The sequence below is a fragment of the Carcharhinus amblyrhynchos genome, chromosome X (assembly GCF_965287045.1).
Source record: "Carcharhinus amblyrhynchos chromosome X, sCarAmb.v2.hapA, whole genome shotgun sequence".
NCBI classification, from domain to species: Eukaryota; Metazoa; Chordata; class Chondrichthyes; order Carcharhiniformes; family Carcharhinidae; genus Carcharhinus; species Carcharhinus amblyrhynchos.
Window position 1 is genome coordinate 2,168,506 of NC_137359.1, and position 26,021 is coordinate 2,194,526.

At 44.0% G+C, this 26,021-nt stretch overlaps 1 protein-coding gene across 1 annotated transcript in view; it reads right to left on the minus strand.

Moving 5' to 3' along the window:
• Nucleotides 1-24,901, minus strand: part of LOC145361894 (putative G-protein coupled receptor 139) — a 37,331-nt gene extending 12,430 nt beyond the window's left edge. Inside the window, exon 1 of the mRNA XM_080217883.1 lies at nt 24,571-24,901. Coding sequence (XP_080074009.1) covers nt 24,571-24,901 — 331 coding nt within the window. The remainder of the gene's footprint in view (nt 1-24,570) is intronic.
• Between the last annotated feature and the right edge of the window lie 1,120 nt (nt 24,902-26,021).

Sequence of the window (26,021 nt, forward strand, 5' to 3'; positions counted from 1 at the left end):
TCTACCTGTGACTTAAACACATTTAATAAGGTAGCCTCCACTGTTTCAATGGGCAGAGAATTCCAAAGATTCACTACCCTCTGGGAGAAGAAGTTCCTCCTCAACTCTGTTCTAAATTGACTGCGCTTATTTTGAGGCTGTGCCCCCTAGTTCACGTTTCCTTTCTAAGTGTAAATTATCTCTCTGCCTCTACCCTGTCTAGCCCAAAAGCAGGGAGGTCTTGCTGCAATTGTACAAGGTACTGGTGAGGCCGCAACTGGAGAACTGTGTGTAATTCTGGTCCCCTTATTTGTGAAATGATATTTCGGCTTTGGAGGGAGTGCAGAGAAGGTTCACCAGGTTGATTCCGGAGATTAGGGGGTGAGCTTAAGGAGAGATTGAGTAGATTGGGCCTGTACTCATGGGAGTTGAGAAGGCTCAGGGGACATCTTGTAGAGACAAATAAGATAATGAAAGGGCTAGGCAAGGATGCCCATAACCTCTGACCTAAATCCTTATGGAGACTGTACGACACACACACACACACACACACACACACACGTCTAGGCAATATGGAAGTCCTGATGCATGGAAAGGCGCTCCAAGTACAAACTTCATTTTCTGTGTTTTCAATCTGTCGGGATTGACACACAGTCTGGAATTACCTCAAAGGAAAACCCAAATTTGGGTACTTGCCCCAATCAGTAGGTGGATACGAAGGTTTATTTATTTACACAATTTTATTCCATTCTAGTTGCAGTGAATATAAGCATCAGACTTTCTTCGAGTGGATTTTTTTCTGCAAATGTCTTTCAATAAAAACTGGAAAGAGTGCACGGACAATTTAAGAGTCAGCACTCATTGCCCTGTGTTACAGGGAACGGTTGGCGAGGCCAAGACTTTATTCCTTGGAACGTAGGAAAATGAGGTGACCTTATTGCGATCAATAAAATCATGACGGGCATAGATAGGATGGAAACAGGGAAGGGGAATTGAAAATAACAGGGCATAGGTAACAGGTGAAAGGGGAAAGAATTAAAGGGGGCCTAACAGGCAACTTCTGCACACAGAGGGTGATGTTTATGTGGAATCAGTTGGCCAAACAACTGGTTGAGGCAGGTAGGACAGCAACACATTTTTTAAAAAAATGGATACGTAATCAGATGGAAAAGATTAGAGGGATGTGGGCCAGACGTGTGCAACTGGGACCAACTGGGAGGACACCATGGTCAGCATGGAAAAGTTGGGTCGAAGGGCCTGATTCCACACTGTATTGATCTCTGACTGCAGATATGCAATGCACAGAAATTTAAAGGAAGATATATGATGTTTTACAATATTGTCATGACGTACAGTTAATTCCATCAAACAAACGTTTATATATAACAAAGCGGATTTGCAGTGTTTGTAATAAGTTTCAGCTGAAGCCATTTGGGATTTTGTTCTTTGTTTTAAGCAGAGTTGTTTCTCCCAAGTTTATGAGTCTCTTTTATGCAATGTTGATGATTAGAAGTCTCTTAACAATACAGCACAGGAAACAGGCCCTTCGACCCTCCAAAGAGAGGGTCTTGGAGTGAAGACTTGGAGTGAAATGAGTTCTACATTTGGAGTGGGAATTATGCAACACAGCTATTTCAAATGCTTTAGTAAAATGTACCCCTCATGATGACGTCTGCAAGCCTCCTGTGAACTGATGTGAGCGATCTATCTGATAGGTATTGCAGAATCCAGTGCAGGCTGATAATTTGGGATCATCTTCCACCGCTGATGGGACATCACACCTTTGTCTTGGCTTCTTAAAATAAAAGAAGTTATTTAAATGTTGCAACATTGATGCAGAGATCATGAGCGAAGAGTCAACAAAATGCAAAATCTACAATGGACATGACGAACACTCGCCGCCCTTCCCCTTACCATATTTAAATAATTTCCAGAGATCTCAATCGAACAACGAAACGTTTGTTAATTTATACATATTAAGATACTCGCCATGAATCATTTGGAATTACATTTGACTGGAAACATTCACAAAGGCAATAATTGCTGAATAGAAATAGACGCAAAAACAGCATACCTTTATAATAGCAGGGAAACCGTTTGATCTCTGTGCTTTGACATTAAAACTGCTGTTTCAAAGCTCGAGCTTGGACACTCCCAATCTACCCCATCACAAGTGGTCAAGGCTAGAGTGAACGTGCGTCGTGTTGGTTCCTGCTGAAAGCTGAAGACTGATGCTCCAAATGGGAGCTGTCCCTCGATTTTTCAACTCACTGAAATTGGAAACAAGTTCTACTATTTTTCGTTGTCCATGGATTTCCACCGCTAATTGGGAAGTTCTCAGCTAAAGTGTCATCCAAGAGCCACCCAACACAAGATTTGTCATTAACATTTCAAATATCCCAAATTTTAGGTCACCATTACCAATTAAACCATCTAATTCTCACATGTGAATTTGAGTCCGAATTGAAATTCTCACATGTTCAGCAAAATATCTTGGAATCATGCTGCTGGCCCATAACCATGGTACAAGATTAATGACTTTTGAAAATGAAACTTTATGAAATACAATTTCTCTTCTTTATCTGTTTGTCTTTAATCACAATGATCACAATATCAGACAGAAAACCTGAAAAGTTGAAACACACCACCCAAAACTCTCCAATGCAACACCAATAGTAAACACCGCTTATTTGTTGATTCAATCTCCCAAACACATTATCTCCTGCTAAATCTTTCTTCTTTATCTGGTGTTGCTATGACCATGCAATAACATTCCCAAAGGGATTTTGAACTCCTGCAGACTGTGTTTGAAATGCTCACATTTAACTGATTCCCATCAACTCATAATTGTAATCTCACACAGTTGATATATCTCTTTGTTGGATGTTTTGAGTTATTGTTATTGCAGAATGCTATCTGGATACGTGAAACAATTCAGCTACTGCAAAAGCAAATTGGGTCTAACTTTATCACACAATCAGACTTGAATGCTCCCCTGCTTCAGGACTCAGTGATATTGACAGTATGTTTCCTGATGCTTAAGCATTGCATGGATATCATTTGAGGTTAGAAAGTAGCATTAAATCTTTCAGACAAATCAGTCCATGCAAGCCGCTGCCAGTGTTATCAAAATTGCAGTCTCCAATTATCTGTAATTAACAATTAATGATTTACAATTATTAGTGAAATCATTTTTTAAATCTTTGGAAAATGTATATTTGGGAATTGAAAATTTAAACACTTAGTTCGTTGCAGTCTGTTGTTATGAACTTCTTCCAACAAATCACATGAGACCCTGCTACAGGTTACAATAGTTTATGGTTAATTCAAGCAGAGATGGAACGGCCCCAGAGCAGTTCAGGAGGGGCCCCCTCTGACACATCCCAGGTCTCACTGATTGGTTCATACTGATGTCGCTCTGAGAAGTAAATGTTCCAATACAAAGGGCAGGCTTTGATCAAATGTTGGAGTCTTCCCATTGGTTGGCGATCACATATTGAGGCCCCGTTTGGTTACATATCTCGGGGTGTGGGAGCTGGAGGGGGTGAGGATGGTGTGGGGGAAACTAATGTCTGAATTCTGATTGGCTGTGTCCAACAACAGCAAGTGTCCAACAGCAGCAACGCTCCCTTATTGGCTCATGTGTCTGTCTGAATTCGTGATTGACAGGCTCATTTCATTGACAAAATTGCCGGGAGTCTCCTCATGTGTGGAGTTATCACTGGATCACTCTCCTTGGATGCCTTCCCTTCAGATCTTAGAATGGAATCATCTGATTAGTTGGGAAAATATCAATCCATCTGAGAGCTTCCTGATTGGGCCGGGTGCTGTTTGTATCATCAGATAAAGTTTGGAGATTGGCTCATCCTGTTGTCAGGGCAGAGTCCAGGATAGACAAATGCTTCATTCTGCCAGTGGGACGGTCCAGTTGATTAGTGAAGACTGCACTGAAACCAAGCTTGATTGTTAATGATTGGCTGAGGTGGCAGCTTTTCATGAATTTGGATTACTTGCATTCCTGCTTGTTTAGAATGATAACAAGCTGATACATCCTGGTTGGCTGCAGAATCTGTCAGCGAGTCTGTGTTTGGCAGACATGGCTGTCAGGCTGAGAGCAATCTGACTACCTGTGGCAACATTGAGTCACTGGGAAGGCCTTCCTGAAAGCCTGAAGTGGTTGACAGAAGACAAATCATTACAATTGGTGGAGGGGAATCACCAATAATCAGCTGTGTCTCCCTGATTGGCTGAGACGAGAAGTGTGACGCTGTCAATTGATATATTTTTTCGCTAATTCAATAATTGATGTGAGTGGATATTTCACTGTGACCCTGATCCGTTCTCTGAACTTGGGCTGAGTCACCACATAAATCAGTGTGTTTGTGCAGCAATTAAAGTTTCGCAACATAACTGCAACATGTCTGAATATATATTCAGAATGTGTGTAATAACTTGGATCCTTTCCTGTAATTTTTTGATATAAAAAATGCATTACATCTCCCAACCACAGGAGAATAAAGGAGCCAGATATGCTGAAGAGTAGTATTATAGACTTCTTCCTGCTGTCCAGCTCTGGATCACGATAGCTTTCCCCCTGAACCTGACCCCTCAGTCCCTTCCGGACTCGACTGGTCACTAAAATGTGTCTCACTGTCAGAGCATTGATGAATGGAATTAAAACAAATGGCACCAATGGATTTAAAACTTTTACAAACCAAGCAAAAGCCCCCCAGCTGTGGTCTGTATAATAACTTGTTTTTTCAACACAGAACCATGGCACATTTTCAATGATCTGTCCAGGTTCCACTACAAAGTACGAGGGTATGGATTTCAAACAGAATAAGATTCCTGTTGAGGCTAGAACCACAGTCGCAGTTTTCCCAGTGCAATATTTTGCTTTCATCTTCTGGCAACAAATGGCCACAAATCGATCAAATGAGAAAGCGGTGGTGAACCAGACAGAACAATCAATGGCTGTAAAAATCATTGCATTCAGAACGGTGCACACAGGGGTGATGTCCAGGAAAGTCGTTCCAAAATAATAATAAACCATCCTCCAAAGTACGACATTAGAGATTAGGAGCAACAGATCCGCCATCGCCATAGCCGTCAGGTAGCGAGTGGTGCAGGTGGAGAGGCCACACTTTCCCTGGATTAAGATCACAATCGCCAGCAAATTAACTGCAATAGAAAGATAGTAATGTAAACTGGGCATTGGCTGCTCACTCATTCTACCTATGGAGAGGAAGGGCATGATTCTGTCATGGAAGTAACTCAGTGAGGACTGTTTCCAAATTAGAAATAGTGGGGTAGGTGTGTTGTGTGGAGGTTGAGGGCTTGGGGGATCAGGCTGGGATGAGGTACAGTCGGCATTGCAGTGTCCCAAGTTAGTGGGTGCCCTTGGCCTCGTGATTTCAGAGTTGCTGTGAGTATAAGAATCAGGGGTGGAGAACTCCATTTGTTTTTCTTATGGAAAATGCCAGATAATAATGGGTGTAGGGCATTTTGGTATTTTTGTTGTTTAGGTGGATAGTGGGTGCTCTGCACGAGGGATATTGGTCGGGACTGCGGTTGGTAGGGGGAGCTGGGAGTGAGCCCCTCAATAACTGATCAACATCACCGAGGACATAACTTCCTGTTTTATTGGCTTCCACGCAACAATAACACATTCACAACAATCACCACCAATGGGCATGAGCACCTGTGTGTTCCAACTAAAAGATGCACAGAAATATCTCAAAAAACTTCGTGGGACAGAACCTTTCATTCCACAAGCTCTATCATCCTGAAGAACAATGGCAAGGAATACAAGGGAACCCAAGCAGAGAGAAGTTCCCCTCAAAAGAACACAGCATCCTGACTTGGGGTTATATCAGCGTTCCTTCACTGTCACTGCGTCAAAATCATGGAACTCCATCTCTCATCGCACTGTGGGTGTAACTGCACACCCGGGACTGCACCAGTTCCAGAAAGCAGGCCTTCATCACCATCTCAGGGCGAATTGCAGCTGGGGAATAAATTCTGGTCTTCTCAACGATGGACACATCTCAAGATTATATAAAACAATATGACAATCAAGGTCATATTTGGACACATTTCTGTTTTTTTTCTTGATGAGTAACTCTCTGAGTTTGAAAATTAGAGTAAATTGATCGGTGCAAAACACTTTAATTTTCCAAGCTCCTGCTGGCAGCTTAGAAAACCCAGACTCATGAAGAATCTCAGAAGAAGTGGAGTTTGGGGATAAGCAGCAGAATGGTCAGCAAGCTGACAACAATATCACTTTATAAGACCCTTGTCAGACCCCACTTGGAGTACTGTGAGCAGTTCTGGTTGCCTCACTACAGGGAGGATGTGGAAGCTATTGAGAGGGTGTAGAGGAGATTTACAAGGATGTTGCCTGGATTGGGAGGCATGCCTCATGAGGATAGGCTGAGGGAGCTAGGTCTCTTCTCCCTGGAGAGACAAAGGTTGAGAGGCAGCCTGATAGAGGTTTATAAAATGTTGAGAGGAATAGATAGGGTGGATTCTCAGAGGCTATTTCCCCAGGGCTGAAATGGTCGCTACGAGAGGACACAGGTTTAAGGTGCTCGGAAGCAAGTACAGAGGAGATGTCAGGGGAACGTTTTTCACTCAGAGGGTGGTGAGTGAGTGGAATCGGCTGCCGTCGGTGGTGGTAGAGGCAAACTCACTGGTGTCGTTAAAAAGAATTCTGGATGAGTATATGGGATCTAATGGCATTGGAATTTACAGATAGTTCTATGTCTTGGGAGGTATAGATGTCATTGGCGCAACTTGTGGGCCGAAGGGCCTGTTTGTGCTGTAGTGTTCTGTGTTCTATGAACAGGGAAATGTATTTGCAAGTAGTTGTTCCGATTGGTGGTGGGTAGGAAGTGGTAATTCAGGGGGTCAGCACTGGGATCACAGTCCTTCACACTTTAAAGAAATGCTTTGGTCTTGGGAAACTGAAATGTGTTTTCAACTATTCCAGCCAAATCCAAATTGAGAGCAGATAAAGCAGAGGAACAATGGAAACGAATTTCATGAACATATCATTAGTCGTAACTGATGACTTGCACATTAAACATTTCAGTAAGAGTTTAATTACAAGCCTTCGATGTGACAATTGCTGCTGTCTGATAGGAAAATCAAGATTCTCAATACGCTGCTGGGAAATTAAGGGTTTGAATGGGGTAAAGGGTTTTTGTGGTTGAGGGTAATCGATTTACAAATCAATTAAAATAGCAACACAGGTGAATAAAAATATCTTATTTTAAAACCTGCAGTCGAGCTCATTCCTCAAAGTGTGGAATTGGGAATCAAAAACATAACCATGTGTTTCATTCTGCCACGGTACTCTCAGAGTTGAAATGCCAGTTACTCTTTGACATTTTGTTTACATCGGAGCCGTTTAATTGTCAATTGAGTCATTGAGACAATTCACTTTACACTCACCAACAAACATATTCAGTCCACAGTGAATCATTTCCCCTTGCAAAATCTATCAGATTGTGGAAGCACAGGGACAGCTCCATTGAATGTAGATATCACTGACCAGGAAACAATAATTTCCTGATAGAATAGTCCATTCCAGTTAGTGTCTCACGCTCAGGACATTTCTACATTGGCACATATTCCTGGGATACATGTTCACTGGAGTCAGTATTTCCTTTCTGGAGAGTGACCCAGACTCAGTGCATTTTGACACTGACAGATCCCGGTGTACATGTTCGGTGGAGTCAGAATTTCCTTTCTAGTGAGTGACCAACACTCAATACTATTCTACACTGACAGATTATCCCAATTTCGATGATTACTGGAGTCAGCATTTCTACTCATGTTCTTGATCCACACTCAGTGCAACTCTACACTGACAGATGCTCTTGTTATACATGTTCACTGGAGATATTTTTCCACTCGGGTTAGTTATTCACACTACACAATTCCACAATGACAGATATTCGGGTATATTTGTTCACTGGAGTCAGCTTTCCCATTCTGGCTGGTGAGTCAGTGTAAAATCACTCTGCATGATTTTACTCCAAGTCCCACGATCGACGTTGGAGACAAATATCACGAGGGGCCACGGGCTTCGGGTGAGGGCGGCAAGGTATAATTTGGATACTAGAGGGAGGTTTTTCACACAGAGGGTCGTTGGGGTATGGAATGCACTGTCAAGTAAGGTGGTGGAGGCAGTCACGCTGGACTTGCTTAAGGTTTACTTCGATAGACACATGAGTGAAATAGGGATGGAGGGTTATAGGAGACTGTTTTAAAAAGGAACAGAGCCTCAGGACTTTCCATGAAATCAACTGTTTCATGTGTTGATGTTTTTCTCTTTTCCTCCACAGGTGCATTGGTCCACCTTGTCTAATGAGGGGCATACACATGGTGGGTCGTGCGTGGGCTGCTCTTGGATGTTTCGAGAGCAGCTTTGTACTTCTCGTCATTTGTTCACGCTTAAACTGGACCAGCAGATGGGCACCACGACAGCTCAGTGACGATCACTGCTACCTGTGCAGATACGTGGATTTGGGCCAGTGTCTGTGGGAGTTTGCGCATTCTCCCCGTGGTTGCGTGGGTTTCATCCGGGTGCTCCGGTTTCCACCCACACCCCAAGGATGTGCTCTTAGGCTGATTGGTGTAACAAATTGTCCCTAAATTAGTCTCCCCTCAATCTGGTTTCCAATGTGGAGTGCCATAAGCATAGGCAAGGGTGAAGGGTGGAGGAGGAAAAGCACTTTGCGAAGATGGCAGCGCAGCTCGTTGGGGCATAGGGCCTATTTCCCGGGCTGTGTTGTTCTGTGTGCTTTGTTCTTTATTACAGAATACTCCAGTAAATATACAATCTGATACAATGCAATATATTTCCTCAGCATGATCTAATGCAACACAAAATGTTTCCACATCTCTATCTAAGACAGCACAATAGGACGAGACAGAAAAATGGTTCGGCACAGCCAAGAAGGATCAAAAGGTCTGTTTCTGTGCTGTAAAGTTCTATGATTCTATGGTTCTATCTCATCATAATACAACAAAATAAGATTCCACATCTCAATCTCACTCATCAATATAATATGATTCTACATCTCAATCTAATTCAACAACATAATGCGAATCCACATCATAAGCTAATACATCACATCACGCTTCTACATCTCAATCTGATACAACATCACAATATGATTCCACATCTAATCCTAATGCAACACAATAAGACTTCACATCTCAACTGAGTACATCAATATAATATGATGCCACATCTCAATCTAATGCATCAACACACCATGATTCCACATCTCAATCTCATACAGTTTTTGCTTTGCAAGCAGAGAATAGTGGGGGAATAGTGAAAAGCCACAGCGGTAATTCAATTGACCCGATGACTGGAATGATATGGTTGACCAGATGTTTGTATATCGGTGACAATCAGTTCACTCACAGAGTGAAATATTTGTTCAGTTCACACACCGTATCAGACAGCTACCATGGATATAATCACTTACCAGGAGCTCCAAAAACACCCAGGAATGAATAGAATATTTTCTTCGCCATTTCAAATAGAAGTCCCATTTTCTGTGTGGTACTTTTCGAACTGCAAGGAATTTCTACATGAACTCTGTGGTCCTGCAATCCCGTTAATATATACCCTGGGTATCCTCTGGGATCCAGGCGTTACACAATCACTCAACTTATTTTCTCTACTTTAATGATGAACGCATGAAAACACTGGATTAGTCTGGGGAATATGCATGTTTCTGAGCTCGAGTTGCTGTGTTTCATGGACCGGGCAGTATTGACAACATTAATTAGCTAGTAAAACGAGAGAGTGCATTTTGCCATCAATGGCGCTATCATCTCAAACATCAAATCTCTAACTGTCAAGTTGATCCAATATTATCCTTCACCTGGCTGTGATCAATCAATAATTCAACTTCCAAGAGAGAGTTTATTTCTCAGGGCTGTTCTGCACTATCCTGGGATATGTTTACTCTGTTTAACTGTAACATCAAGTTGATAAATACAGCTTTATGTCGGTGATCCGTCATTGCAGGAATGGAATAATAAAGTATCTGCATTTCAGCAGCACAATATGATGTGATTTCTCATGCCAGCCTCATACAGTGCAATACAGAATTCCACATCGCCATCTGATAAAACATATTTTCCCAAACTGTAATTTAATTCAACATCACAATCTTTTGCACATCTCAATGTGATTTCAAATCTCGACCTAATGTTACACAGAGTGTGGTTCCACATCTAATGCAAGACAATATGTGACCATATATCAATTTAATCCAACACAATGTGCTCCAACATTGAAATCTAATTCAATAACGCAATATGTTTCCACAAGTCAATATGATACATCATAATATTATTCCACACCTCAATCGAATAAAACCTCAGAATCCCATTCCACGTCTCAATCCAATACAACAATACCTTACAATTCCACATCTCAATATAATGCAGCAACACAGTGTGATTCCACGTTTCAATCAAATACAACACAAAATGGTTCCATGTCTCAATCTAATAGAACAACACAAGATGACTCAACATCTCAATCTGATAGAACAGCACAATACTGCAGCTCAATGTAATACAAATCACATCATGATTGTGCATTTCAATATAATACAATACACAACGGTTCTGTACCTCAATCTAATAAAACACAACATGATTCCACATCTCAGTCCAATACAACAGCACAATATGGTTACACATCTCAATCTAATACAATACAAAATGTTTGGGCATCTCAGTATAATTCAATACAGTTCTGTTTCTTAATCTAACACAACACAACATGTTTCCACATCTCAATCTTCATTGACAACACAATATCGTGCCACATCTCAATCTAATGCAACATGGCAATATGATTCCACATCTCAACCCAAAAGACCAACTCAATATGATTCCAGATCTCAGCCTAATACAACACAATTTGTTCCAATATTTTAATTTATTTCTACAACACAACATAATCCCACATCACAATCTGATACAACACAATACGATTCCATATCTCAATCTAATACAACACAATATGATTCCGTACCTCAAGCTAATACAGCAAAGTAATATTTTACACGCTAAATGCAATGCATCAGCACAAACTCCTTAAGAATCTCAAACAATCAGGACAATCCAAGAGATTGAATAAATTACATGAAGGAATTAAGGGTTGTGATGGCATAAAGATAAGTAGAATGGTAAATTTTAAAAACAATATAAGAGACAACAACTAAATATAATTTCTCCACACAGTGGTGCAGATCAGTCTGGGTTCCAAGTCTCTCCACCTCTATCCTATCCATCCCATTCATCATCTTATACGTCTCAATGAGATCTCCCCTCATTCTTCTAAACTGTAATGAGTACAAGCCCAGTTTATTCAGCCTCTCCTCATAGCTCAACCCCCTCAACTCCGGTATCAGCCTTGTAAACCTCCCCTGCACTCCCTCCAAGGCCACAATGTCCTTGCACAAGTGCGATGACCAAAACTGCACACACTACTCCAGCTGCGGCCTCACCAGTGCTGTATACAGCTGCAGCAAGACCTCCCTACTTTTATATTCAATTCCCCTCGCTATAAAGGCCAGCATCCCATTCGCCTTCCTGACCACCTGCTGCACCTGCAAGCTGGGTTTTTGAGACTCATGCACAAGGACCCCGAGGTCCCTCTGCACCGTCGCCTGCTGCAGTCATTCGCCACGTAAGTAATAGTCCTTCCTACCATTATTCCTACCAAAGTGGACCACTTCGCACTTGCCAACATTAAATTCCATTTGCCAGTTCTTGGCCCATTTGCCCAGCCTATCTAGATCCTTCTGCAGCCTCTCCACACCCTCTGCGCCATTTGCCTTTCCACCAATCTTGGTGTCATCAGCAAATTTCGACACCATACACTCGGTTCCCTCCTCCAGATCATCTATATAAATGGTAAATAGCTGAGGCCCCAGCAACGATCCCTGGGGCACTCCACTAGTCACCAACCGCCAGTCCGAATAGCACCCATTAACCCCCACTCTCTGCCTCCTATTTGACAGCCAATCCCCTATCCACGCTAACACCCTACCCCCAACTCCACGCCCCCTTGCCTTCTGCAATAACCTCTTGTGAGGTACCTTGTCAAACGCCTTCTGAAAATCCAGAAAGACCACATCCACCGGCTCTCCTCTATCCACTGCCCTAGACACATCCTCATAGAACTCCAATAAATTTGTCAGACACGACTTCCCCTTAACGAAACCGTGCTGCGTCTGCTCTATCAAGCAATTCCCCTCAAGATGCCTTGCTATATCCTCCTTGATGACTGATTCTAACATTTTACCTACAACAGACGTCAAACCAAACAGCCTATAATTCCCTGCCCTTTGCCTGGCACCCTTCTTAAACAACGGCGTAACATTAGCTGTTTTCCAATCTTCCGGCACTTCCCCGGAATACAGCGACGTTTGGAAAATAACCAACTATCACCTCCACCATTTCTTTCAGAACCCTCGGATGCATTCCATCCGGTCCTGGGGACTTGTCCACAATCAGCCCCCCTCCAGTCTGTCGAGCACCACCTGTCTAGTAACAGTAATGTCATTGAGACCCTCCAGTCCTACCACCTTTCCATCGCTAACACCCGGCAAATTATTCACGTCCTCCTCCGTGAAGACCGAAACAAAAAAGTTATTCAAGACCTCAGCCATTTCCCCATCCCCTACCACTAAGTCCCCCTTCTCATCCTCTAAGGGACCAACGTTCACCCGAGCCAGCCTCTTCCTTTTTATATATTTATAAAAACTCTTGCTATCCGTTTATATATTAAGCGCTAGCCCAGCTTCATAGTTTCTCCTACCCTTCTTTATCAACTTCTTTGTCAATCTTTGTTGACATTTAAACCTCTCCTAATCCTCTTCTCGCCCACTACTCTTAGCTACTCTAAACGCCTCTGCTTTTAATTTAACACTTTCCTTCACCTCCTTCGTTATCCACGGCTTATTACTTCTCCTCCTACAGTCCTTTTTAACCATCGGAATAAATTTCTGCTGAGCACCAAGAAAGATCTCCTTAAAGATCCTCCACTGCTCCTCAGCAGACCTACCTTCCAACGCGCTCCCCCAGTCCACATTCGCCAATTCTTCTCTCATCCTACCGTACTCCCCTCTGTTCAAACAAAGGACACGAGTCCGGGAACCCACTCTCTCCTCCTCCATCTGCACCAGAAACTCCACCGTACAATGATCGCTCTCCCCAAGAGGATCCTTCACCGCAAGGTCCCTAATTCTACCCGCCTCATTACATAGCACCAGATCCAAGATAGCTCGCTCCCTCGTCGGCTCCAACACACACTGTTCCAGGAAACTATCCCGGCAGCATTCCAAGAACTCCTCCTCGAGCCCACCGCGTCCAACATGGGTCGACCAATCAATATGCAGATTGAAATCCCCCATAATTATCGCCGTCCCATTCCTGCACGCCGCACTTATTTACGCGTTAACAGCCCACCCCACCTCCAGATCATTATTCGGGGGCCTATAGACGACACCCACCAGCGTCTTCCTCCCTTTGCTGTTCCTCATCTCCACCCACAACGATTCCACTTTCTGCTCCTTGGCTCCAATATCATCCCTTGCTACCACCCTGATGCTATCCTTAATCAGCAGAGCTACGCCCCCCCCCCCCCCGCCTTTTCCCTCCCGCCTATCCTTCCTAAATACTTGATACCCCTGGACATTCAGCTCCCAGTCCCTGTCACCTTGCAGCCACGTCTCTGTAATGGCCACCAGATCATATCCATTTGTGCTGATCTGCACAACCAGCTCATCCACTTTATTCCGAATGCTTCGTGCATTCAGATAAAGTGCCTTCATCCCAGCCTTCACCTGGACCCTATTTGCCGTAACGCCACCAACCATACTCACGCCCCCTACTCCCTCTATCATAGAACATAGAACATAGAACATAGAACACTACAGCACAAACAGGCCCTTCGGCCCACAAGTTGCGCCGATCACATCATCACCTACCAACCTACATACCTATCTGTAACCCTCAATCTCATTAAACCCCATATACTCATCCAGAAGTCTTTTAAAAGACCCCAGCGAGTTCGCCTCCACCACCACTGACGGCAGCCGATTCCATTCACTCACCACCCTCTGAGTGAAAAACTTCCCCCTAACATCACTTCTGAACCTCCCTCCCCGCACCTTAAATCTGTGTCCTCTCGTAGCGACCATTTCAAACCGGGGAAATAGCCTCTGAGAGTCCACCCTATCTATTCCTCTCAACATTTTGTAAACTTCTATCAGGTCGCCTCTCAACCTTCGTCTCTCCAGGGAAAAGAGTCCCAGCTCCCTCAACCTAACTTCATAAGGCATGCCTCCCAGTCCAGGCAACATCCTTGTAAATCTCCTCTGCACCCTTTCAATAGCTTCTACATCTTCCCTATCATTGGGACATCCGCGGCCTCTTCCCTTATCTGTACCGTCTCCTTAACTTTCGACCCCGTAAGGTCACTTACCCTCGCACCCTCCCCCCCACTAATTAGTTTAAAGCCCTGTCTACAGTCCTCTTTACTCTATTCGCCAGCACTCTGATCCCAGCACGGTTCAGACCCACCCCATCCTGCCCGAACAGGTCCCACCTACCCCAATACTGGTGCCAATGCCCCATAAATTCAAACCCATTCCTCCCACACCAATCCCTGAGCCACCCATTCACTTCCTTAATCCTGTCAACCCTACGCCCATCTGCACACGGTTCAGGCAGTAGCACAGAGATAACCACCTTGTCGGTTCTACTTTTTAATTCCATTCCCAGCTTTTCATACTCCCTCTCCATTGTTTTATATAATCTTGAGATGCATCCATCGTTGACGAGACCAGAATTCCTTGCCCAGCTGCAATTCACCCTGGGATGGTGATGAAGGCCTGCTTTCTGGAACTGGTGCAGTCCCAGGTGTGCAGTTACACCGACAGTGCTCTGAGAGATGGAGTTCCATGATTTTGACACAGTGACAGTGAAGGAACGCTGATATAGCCCCAAGTCAGGATGTTGTGTTCTTTTGAGGGGAACTTCTCTCTGATTGGGTTCCCTTGTGTTCCTTGCCCTTGTTCTTCAGGATGATAGAGCTTGTGGAATGAAAGGTTCTGCCCCACGAAGTTTTGTGAGATATTTCTGTGCATCTTTTAGTTGGAACGCACAGGTGCTCATGTCCATTGGTGGTGAATGTTCTGAATGTGTTATTGTTGCGTCGAAGCCAATAAAACAGGCTGTTATGTCCTCGATGGTGTTGAGCAGTTAGTGAGGGGCTCACCCCCAGCCCTCCCAACCTCAGTCCCGACCAATATCCCCACTGCAGCACCCACAATCCACCTAAACCACAATAATACCAAAATGCCCTACTCCCATTATTGTCTTTCATTTTCCATAAAAAACAATTGGAATGCCCCACCCCTGATTCTTAAACTCACATCAACTCCGAAATCACGAGGCCAAGAGCACCCACTAACTTGGGACACTGCAATGCCTCCTGCACCTCATCCCAGCCTGATCCCCCAAGCCCTCAACCTCCACACAACACACCCACCCCACCATTTCTAATTTGGAAACAGTCCTCACTGAGTTACTTCCATGACAGAATCTTGTCCTTCCTCTCCATAGGTAGAATGAGTGAGCAGTCAATGCCCAGTTTACATTGTTATCTCTCTATTGCAGTTAATTTGTTGGCGATTGTGATCTTAATCCAGGGAAAGTGTGGCCTCTCCACCTGCACACCTCGCTACCTGATGGCTATGGCAATGGCGGATCTGTTGCTCGTAATCTGTAATGTCGTACTTTGGAGGATGGTTTATTATTATTTTGGAACGAATTTCCTGGACATCACCCCTGTGTGCACTCTTGTGAATGCAATGATTTTTACAGCCATTGATTGTTCTGTCTGGTTCACCACCACTTTCTCATTTGATCGATTTGTGGCCATTTGTTGCCAGAAGATGAAAGCAAAATATTGCACTGGGAAAACTGCGACTGTGGTTCTCGCAACAATTAGCATCTTATTCTGTCTGAAAACCATGCCCTCGTATTTTGTATTCGAACCTGGACAGATCATTGAAAATGTGCCATGGTTCTGTGTTGTAAAAACGAGTTCTTATACAGACGACAGATGGTTGGGTTTTGTTTGGTTTAAAACAGTTTTAACTCCTTTGATGCCATTTGTTTTAATTCCACTCATCAATGCTCTCACAGTGAGACACATTTTGGTGACCAGTCGAGTCCGGAAGGGGCTGAGGGCTCAGATTCAGGGAGAAAGCAGCCGTGACCCAGAGCTGGAGAGCAGGAAGAAGTCGATAATACTACTCTTCAGCATATTCGGCTGCTTTATTCTCCTGTGGTTGGGGGATGTAATGCATTTTTTATATTCTCAAGTTGCAGGAACGGATCCAAGCCTTGATGCAGATTCTGAATATATATTTGAACAAGTTGCAGTTATGTTGCGGAACTTGAATTGCGGCACAAACACATTGATTTATGTGGTGACTCAGCCCAAGTTCAGAGAGCAGATCAGGATCACAGTCAAATATCCAATCACATCAATTATTGAATTAGTAAAGAAACAAATCAACTGACAGCATCACGCATCTCTTCTCAGCCAATCAGGGAGACACGGCTGATTACTGTTGACCCGCCTCCATCAATTGGAATGATTTGTCCGCCCACTGTCCGCTACTTTCGGCTTTCAGGAAGATCTATCCAGTGACTCAATGTTGCCACAGGTAATCAGATTGCTCTCAGCCTGACAGTCATGTCTGCCAAACACAGACTAGCTGACACATTCTGTAGCCAACCAGGATGTATCAGCTTGTTATCATTCTAAACAAGCAGGAATGCAAGTAATCCAAATTCATGAAAAGCTGCCACCTCAGCCAATCATTAACAATCAAGCTTTGCTTCAGTGCAGTCTTCACTAATCAACAGGACCGTCCCGCTGGCAGAATGAAGCATTTGTCTATCCTGGACTCTGCCCTGACAACAGGATGAGCCAATCTCCAAACTTTATCTGATGATACAAACAGCACCCGGTCCAATCAGGAAGCTCTCAGATGGATTGATATTTTCCCAACTAATCAGATGATTCAATTCTAAGATCTAAAGGGAAGGCATCCAAGGAGAGTGATCCAGTGATAACTCCACACATGAGGAGACTCCTGGCAATTTTGTAAACGAAATGAGCCTGCCAATCACGAATTCAGACAGACACATCAGCCAATAAGGGATCGTATCACACTTGTTGCCGTTGGACACAGCCAATCAGAATTCAGACATGAGCTTCCCCCACACCATGCTCACCCCCTCCAGCTCCCACACCCCGAGACATGTAACCAAACGGGGCCTCAATATGTGACTGCCAACCAATGGGAAGACTCCAACATTTGATCAAAGCCTGCCCTTTGTATTGGAACATTTACTTCTCAGAGCGACATCAGTGTGAACCAATCAGTGAGACCTGGGTTGTGTCAGAGGGGGCCCCTCCTCAACTGCTCTGGGGCCGTTCCATCTCTGCTTGAATTAACCATAAACTATTGTAACCTGTAGCAGAGTCTCCTGTGATTTGTTGGAAGAACTTCATCACAACAGACTGCATGGAACTAAGTGTTTAAATTTCCAACTCACAAATGTACGTTTTCCATAGATTTAAAAATTTCTTTCCCTAATTATTGTAAACGACAGTTAATTGGAGACTGCAATTTTGATAACACTGGCAGCGGCTTGAATGGACTGATTTGACTGAAAAATTTAATGCAACTTTCTAACCTCAAGTGATGTCCATGCAATGCTTATGCATCAGGAAACATACTGATAATATCACTGAGTCCTGAAGCAGAGGAACATTCAAGTCTGACTGTGTGATAATGTTAGACCCAATTTGCTTTTGCAATAGCTGAATTGTTCCACATATCCAGATGGCATTCTGGAATAACAATAACTGGAAACATCCAATGCAGACACGTGGCTGACGTAATATTTATTGATTCATGAACAATCATGCGGTAAATACATTTAATGAATTCTAATCACGAGCATTATGCTTGAATAAAGATCGTCAGGAGTGCGGGTTTCAAATTACAATCAGATAAATTAAGTAAAGTTTTCCTGCTCCTGGTTTGGAAGTTTGTGCATTCTGATGTCCATTTCTGCCTCGGAAAATTGGGATAATTGATGCAATCGAAGAGTAAATCTGATCCCTGAGTTAATGACTTTGTTCAGCACCATCCTTGTATCTGTCCAGGGTCGGGGATTGACACTACAGTTATGACAAGATGGCATAGATGCAATGTAAGGAGCAGGAGGTTGAGAGGGTTGTTGAAGAAATTTTATTCAATCAGAGGATGATGAGAATCTGGGATTTCCTGCATTCATGTGTGCTGGTGGCAGAGACTCCTTTCACATTTACAAAGCATTTAGATCGGTACTTGTGATGCCAAGGCATCCAAGGCTATGAACCAATTGCTGGAAAGTGAGATTAAAATAGTTGAGTGGTTTGTATTTGACTGGTGCGGATTCGATGGGCTGAAGGGCCTTTGACTGTGCTATATGGACCTCTATGACTCTATGACTCTCCTTACAGTTAAAACACAAACGAAAAATGATGCCAAATTTAAGTAAAGAATAAAGTTGTTTGGGCTTTGAATTGAAACTAATTTCAACAACTCTTCAACAAAGATTTCCTTGCTGAGATCATATATTTTGTCAAAATCTCGAAACAAAAGGACGTGTGAACCCAATAAATCCATATCTGCCATTTCTATGGTCATATTCCATTTTTGGTCCTCACAGTGCAATAAAAACTAAATAATAATGATATGAAAATAACTCTGAGGGAGAGGTCAGAGTGAAGACCCAATGGCATTTGCTGTCATGTGTCTGGAAACATCAAGAGATGGTCCAGAGTTCTCCTCGAGCTGATCACACAGGCACATGATGCTGAATTATCATTTTGATTGGATGATATCAATCAATCAATATTGTAGTTGGTTAGTAACCAGCCGGGATGGGCGAGAGGAAATAAATAAGAATGTTTGAATTATATTGTTCAGTGGAGAGGCCAGGTGGTGAGCCGAATGTCTGTCTCTGCACTGGGTGTAAAATCAAACTGTTTGTTGGTGTAACCGAGCTGGGTGCCGAGAGATTTGTTTTACATCACTCTTCTCTAACAAAATGACGGTGGGTACAGGGTATCAGTGATCACCCATCACCGATGGTGGAGCCAATGTGCAAAGTTGGTGAAAATTTGCAAATTTACAAATTGGAATTTGTACGGTGCTGTACTGTTCCATGATCCCTGAATGAAACTTCTACTGGGATTGGTTGGTGTCCATTGGTTGAGATATTCAAATGCGTAAAACTGGGTTCAGTCCAATGGGGAAAGCGAGAAGCATTATCGGGCACTTTTTGAAACTATTTTACCAAAGCTGTTATGAGAATTGTGATGGATTTAAGATCTGTCTGTCAGTGAAGGCATGGTCTACTTCTCGTAATGCTCCATTGAAACGCGAACCTCTGAGATGATATTCCAATCACTCTAATCCTAAATAAACCTGGCCAGTGAAAAGTCAGAGCTCATGTGGGAACTAAGGTTACGAGGAAAGATTGGGTGAACTGGGGCTCTTCTGCTTAGAAAGACGCAGGTTAAGGGGGGTTCTGATAGAGGTGTATAAAATAATGAAGGGTATAGTTAGAGTCAACAGTGGCAGCCTTTTCCCTGGATTGGGGACATATATCACGGGGGGCCATGAGCGAAGGGTGAGGGGGGAGAAGTATAATTTGGATACTAGAGGGAGGTTTCTCACACAGAGGGTTGTTGGGGTATGGAATGCACTGCCAAGTAAGGTGATGGAGGCCGGCACGCTGGACTTGTTTAAGGTTTACTTAGATAGACACATGAGTGAAACAGGGATGGAGGGTTATTGGAGACGGTTTTAAAAAGGGTCAGACCCTTGGGACGATACTGGAAATCTAATGCTACATGTGTTAATATCTTGTCTCTTTTAATCCGCAGGTCTGTCGGTCCACCTTGTTGTCTAACGAGGGGTTTGCACACGGTGGGTCGTGCGTGGGCTGCTCTGGGATGTTTCGAGAGTGGCCTAGTACTTTGCGTCGTTAGTGTACGCTTAAACCTGGACCAGCAGATGGGCACCACAACAGCTCAGTGACTATCACTGCTAGCTGTGCAGATACATGGATTTGGGCCAGTGTCTGTGGGAGTTTGCGCATTCTCCCTGTGGTTGTATGGGTTTCCTCTGGGTGCTCTGAGGCTGATTGGTGTAACAAATTGTCCCTGAACAATTCTCCCCTGAATCTGGTGACAGTCGGGGTACCATTCGCATACACACGGGTCAAGGGAGGTGTAGGAAAATGCTTTGTTAAGATGGCGGCACAGGCTCGTTGGGCCGAATGGCCTGTTTCCCGTGCTGGGTTGTTCTTTGTTCTTTGCTTTTGTTTGAAGGGATCCCTCACATGCTCTTTGGCAATGAAGGAAAATAAACTAAAAGAGAAAAATGCTGGAAAATCTCAGTATGTCTGACATCATCTGTGGAGAGAGAATGGAGCTAAAGTTTTGAGAATGAATGACGCTTTGTCAGAGCTAAAATTGAAAAATATAACTAATCGATAAGTTAGGTCGGTCTGTCTGGAATTCCCAAGACTGTCCCGCGCGGGAGAGAAGCCAGGAGGGAAAAAAGGGATGAGGATGATAAAACATGTATTGTGATTCTCTGAGCCCATGTAGAATTAACAATATGAGTGAACAAATTTAGAAAAGAAAGAGTATCCCATCCCTCACAATGAAAATAATTAAGTTGAGAAATATCAACTGTGTGAGATTACAATTATGGGTTGATGAGAACCAGTTAAATGTGAGCATTTTAAACATAGTCTGCAGGACAAAGAACAAAGAACAAAACATTACTCTAGGAGTTTAGAATCTCTTTGGGAATGTTATTGCATAGACATAGCAAGACCAGATAAAGGAGAAAGATTTAGCAGGAGATAATGTGTTTGGGAGATTGAATCAACAAATAAGAGGTGTTTACTATTGGAGTTGCACTGGAGAGTTTTGGGTGGTGCGTTTCAACTTTTCAAGTTTTCTGTCTGAAATTGTGATCATTGTGATTTAAGACAAACAGATAAAGATGAGAAATCGGGTAATTTTGGGAATACTGATAAAGGAGAGATGTCCGAGGTTCTGATGGGGGTTTAATGCCGGTGATCCTGATGGAGGTGTAATATCGGGGCTCCTGATGGGGCAGTAATGTCGTGATCCTCCTGGGGGAGTAATGTTGTGGATTCTGATGGGTAATTAATGTCAGGGGTGGTGATAGTGGAGCAATGTCAGGGGTCCTGATGCTAGAATAATTTCGGGAGTCCTGATGGGGGAATCATTTCAGCTGTCCTGATGGGGGAGTTATGTTGTGGGCCCTGATGGGGGAGCAATGATGGAGGGTGTATTACGGAGAAATATCAGTGGTCATAATGGAAAAGTAATAAAGAACAAACAACAACAAAAATTCCAGCAGAGGAAAAGGTCCTTTGACCCCCCGAAGCCTGCACCGATCATGCTGCCCAACTTAACTTAAAAACCCCTACTGTTCCGGGGACCATATCCCTCTATTCCCATCCTATTCATGGATTTGTCAAGACACTCCTTAAAAGTCTCTCCGGTATCCGCTCCCACTCTGTCCCCCAGCAACGTGTTCCAGGCACCCATTACTCTCCCTGTGAAAAATCTGCCTCGTATATCTCCATCAGACATTGCCCCTCGCACCTGAAACCTGTGCCCCCGAGTAATTGATTCTTCCTCCCTGGGGGCAAAAAAAGCTTCTGACTATCCACTCTGTCCATGCCTCCCATGATCTTGTAGACTTCTATCAGGGCGCCCCTCAATATCCATCGTTCTCGTCAGAACAAACCAAGTTTCTCCAATCTCTCCTCATAGCCAATGCCCTCCATACCAGGGCACCATCCTGGTAAATCTTTTCTACACACTCTCCAAAACCTCCAATCCTACTGGTAGTGTGGTGACCAGAATTGAACACTCTACTCCAAGTGCGGCCTAACTAAGGTTCTATAAAGCTACAACATGACTTGCCAATTATTAAACTTAAAGCCTTGAGTCAAGGTAGGCACATATGCCGTATACCTTCTTGACTACTTTCTACAGTGACCTGTGTACCTGTCCACCCTGATTATTTTGCCTATCAATATCTTAAGAGTTCTACCATTTCCTGTAGATTTCCTACCTGTATTAGACCTTCCAAAATGCATCACCTAACATTTGTTCGGATTGAACGCCTTCTCTCCACCCACGTCTCCAACTGATCTATATCCTGCTGTATCCTCTGATGGTCCTCATCACTATCCGCAAATCCACCAACCTTTGTGTCATTTGCAAACTGACTAATTTATCCAGTTAAATTTTCCTCTAAATCATTTATATATATATATTAAAATTATTATTATTACTACAATTGGATTATTACAATTATTATCATATGTATTACAATTTATATATATTATATGTTACAAACAGCAAAGGTCCCAGCACTGATCCCTGAGGAACACCACTTGTCACAGCCCTCCATTCAGAACAGTACCCTTCCACTGCTACCTTCTGCCTTCTTTGACCGAGCCAGTTTTATATCACCTCTGATCCCAAGCGACTTCACCTTCTGCACCAATCTGCCATGAGGGTTCTTGTCAAAGGCCTTACTGAAGTCCATGTAGACAACATCCACTGCCCTACCCTCATCAACCATCTTCGTCGCTACTCGAAAAGCTCGATCAAGTTGGTGGGACACGGCCTCCCCTTCACAAAACCATGTTGCCTCTCACTAATACTGTCCGTGGTAAGTGTGTGAGAGCGTCACTGTGATAATGTGTGTGAACGTGTTTGTGTGCGGCTGTATCTGTCTGTCCATATCTGTTTGTGAGTTATGGTATCAGTGTTAGTTTGTGTGCCTGTGTGAGGTGTCTGAGTTTGTGTGAGCATGGGTGTGAATGTGTTTATGTGTCTCAGTGTCTCAATATAAGTTATAGAGTATGTGTGTGTGTGGGTGTGGGGGGGGGGGTGTGTGTGTGTGTGTGTGTGTGTGTGTGTGTGTGTGTGTGTGTGTGTGTGTGTGTGTGTGTTTCTGTGTGTGTGTGTGTGTGTGTGTGTGTGTGGTTCTGTGCGTGTGTACGTGTGTGTGTAAGAGGGTGTCCTTACCTCACTCAAACAGGTTATTGCTTCCCTGGCTAATGTATAATTTCATTCTTAATTTATCTTGCTCACAGTGAACATAATCACAATTGTGACCCTGAGGACCAGAAACTGTGGTCTCTCCAAGTGTGTCACTCGTTACCTGGTGGCCATGTCTGTGGGGGATCTACTGGTCGTTATCCTCGACTTGTTAATGACACACATTCCCATTGTCTTTGATGAACAATTTTATTACCTGAAGTCCATGCTCGTGTGTAATATCCACGCCGTCCTGCTTTATTCCGCCACTGACTGTTCTGTCTGGTTCACCGTCACTTTCACCTTTGATCGATTTGTGGCCATTTGCTGCCCCAAGCTGAAAAGTAAATATTGCAGCGAGAAATCGGCGGCTGTGGTTCTGGGAACAGTGACTGTCTTGAGCTGTTTAAAGAACATTTACTGGTATTTTATGTTGTTAGGTGAATATTTGCTGGGGAACGACCCCTGGTTTTGTAATTACAAGTGGACAGTTTTGTTCTCTCCAGCTTGGTCAGCAATCCAGTTCCTCCACAACATCCTAAACCCGTGTCTCCCATTTGTCCTGATTTTGCTGCTCAATGTTCTCACCGTCAGACACATTTTAGTGAGCAGCAGAGCCTGCAGGACACGTCGGGCTCACAACAGTTGGGAGAACTCCAGAGACCCAGAGATGGAGAGCCGAAGGAAATGCATAATTTTACTGTTTGCTATCTCAGCCAATTTCATCGTGTTATGGTAAATATTTCTGTTATATTCAATATGGAGCAGGATGTATTATTTGGGGTACAAGTCTGTGTGGTTAGATCCTTTCGTTATGGAATTGGGCTTTATGCTGCAGCTCCTGAGTTGTTGTACAGACACTGGGATGTATGCCGTGACACAGACTCAGTTCAGGCAGCAGTTGAAAAATGTGCTGAAATTTCCCTGTTCAGTAGTTATTCAATTCATTAAACTCTGATAGGAAACCCTGTATACAAGACGTCTCTCTCTCTCTCTCTTTCTTCTGATTGGGCACTCAAACCACCCAAACTCATAATCCACCCTCACACTGATTGGATACACAATGCATGGCAAAGCTGATCTGCTCTCCAACTTGTGGCTACACTGGTCTATGATTATGGCTCTTGTATCAAACGTGACAGAAATTGACTGACTGACCGAGTGAGGCCAACTGACTCAGCAAATAAAGCCTTCTAAGTGACTGAGTGAGGCTGACTGACTGACCGAGGGAGACCGACTGTTTGAATGGGTGAGTGTGACTGACTGACTAACCAGGTCTCACTGACTGAGGGAACGAGGCTCACCGACTGATCCAGCAACGCTGATCGAGGCCAACTGAGTGAAGCCAACTGACTTGGCGAGGCCTTCTGACTGACTGACCAAGGCCGACTGGCTGACCAAGTATGGCCGACTGACCGACGGAGTGAGACCAACTGACTGACTGAGTGAGCCTGACCGACTGGAGGAACGAGGTCGGGTGACGGACATACCGAGACTGACTGACGGAATGCACGATGACGACTGACTGAGTGAGGCTGACTGAGTGAAGCCAACCAATTGGCTGAGTGATGCTGAGTGACATTCCATGCGAGGCCAACAGGCTGACTGGGTGGGGTCGACTGGCTGACTGAGCATGTCTGTCTGTCTGGCTGACTGACCAAGCAAGGCCGACTAACTGACTGAGCGAAGGGTTACAGACTGACCAAGTGAGGCTGTCTGATTGACTGAGTGAGGCTGACTGCCTAAACAAGGGAGACCCAATGACTCATGGGTGGCACGGTAGCACAGTGGGTTAGCATTGCTGCTTCACAGCTCGAGGGACTGAGGTTCGAATCCCGCCTTGGGTCACTGTCTGTGAGGAGTTTGCACATTCTCCTCGTGTCTGCGTGGGTTTCCTCCAGGTACTCCGGTTTCCTCCCGAAGTACGAAAGGTGAGTGGTTAGGTAGATTGGCCATGCTAACTGGTCACTTAGTGTCCAAAGGTGTGTAGGTTCGGTGGATTGGCCATGATAAATTGTCCCTTAGTGTCCAAAGATGTGTAGGTTAGGTTGATTGGCCATGCTAAATTGTCCCTTAGTGTCCAAAGATGTGCAGGTTAGGGTGGATTGGCCATGCTAACTTGTCCCTTAGTGTCCAAAGATGTGTAGGTTAGGGTGGATTGGCCATGCTAAATTGTCCCTTAGTGTCCAAAGATGTGCAGGTTAGGGTGGATTGGCCATGCTAAATTGTCCCTTATTGCCCAAAGATGTGTAGGTTAGGGTAGATTGGCCATGCTAACTTGTCCCTTAGTGTCCAAAGATGTGTAGGTTAGGGTGGATTGGCCATGCTAAATTGCCCCTTAGTGTCCAAAGATGTGTAGGTTAGGGGGGATTGGCCATGCTAAATTGCTCCTTAGTGTCCAAAGATGTGTGGGTTAGGTGGATTGGCCATGCTAAATTGCCCTTTATGACCTGAGATGTGTAGGTTAGAGGGATTAGTGGGTAAAACATGTAGTGATATGGGGATAGGACCTGGGTGGGATTGTGGTCGGTGCAGAATCAATGGGCCGAATGGCCTCTTTCTGCACGGTAGGGATTCTATGATTTCTATGACTGACACAGCAAGGCCGACTGACTGACCAATTACGGCCAAATGAGTGAGGGAGAAATGCTGGCTGACTGAGCGAGCAGGGCCAACTGACTGAACAATGAGGTCTGACTGAGTGAGACAATCGGGATGGACGAGGGAGGCTGAGGGAATCACTGAGTGTGGCCAA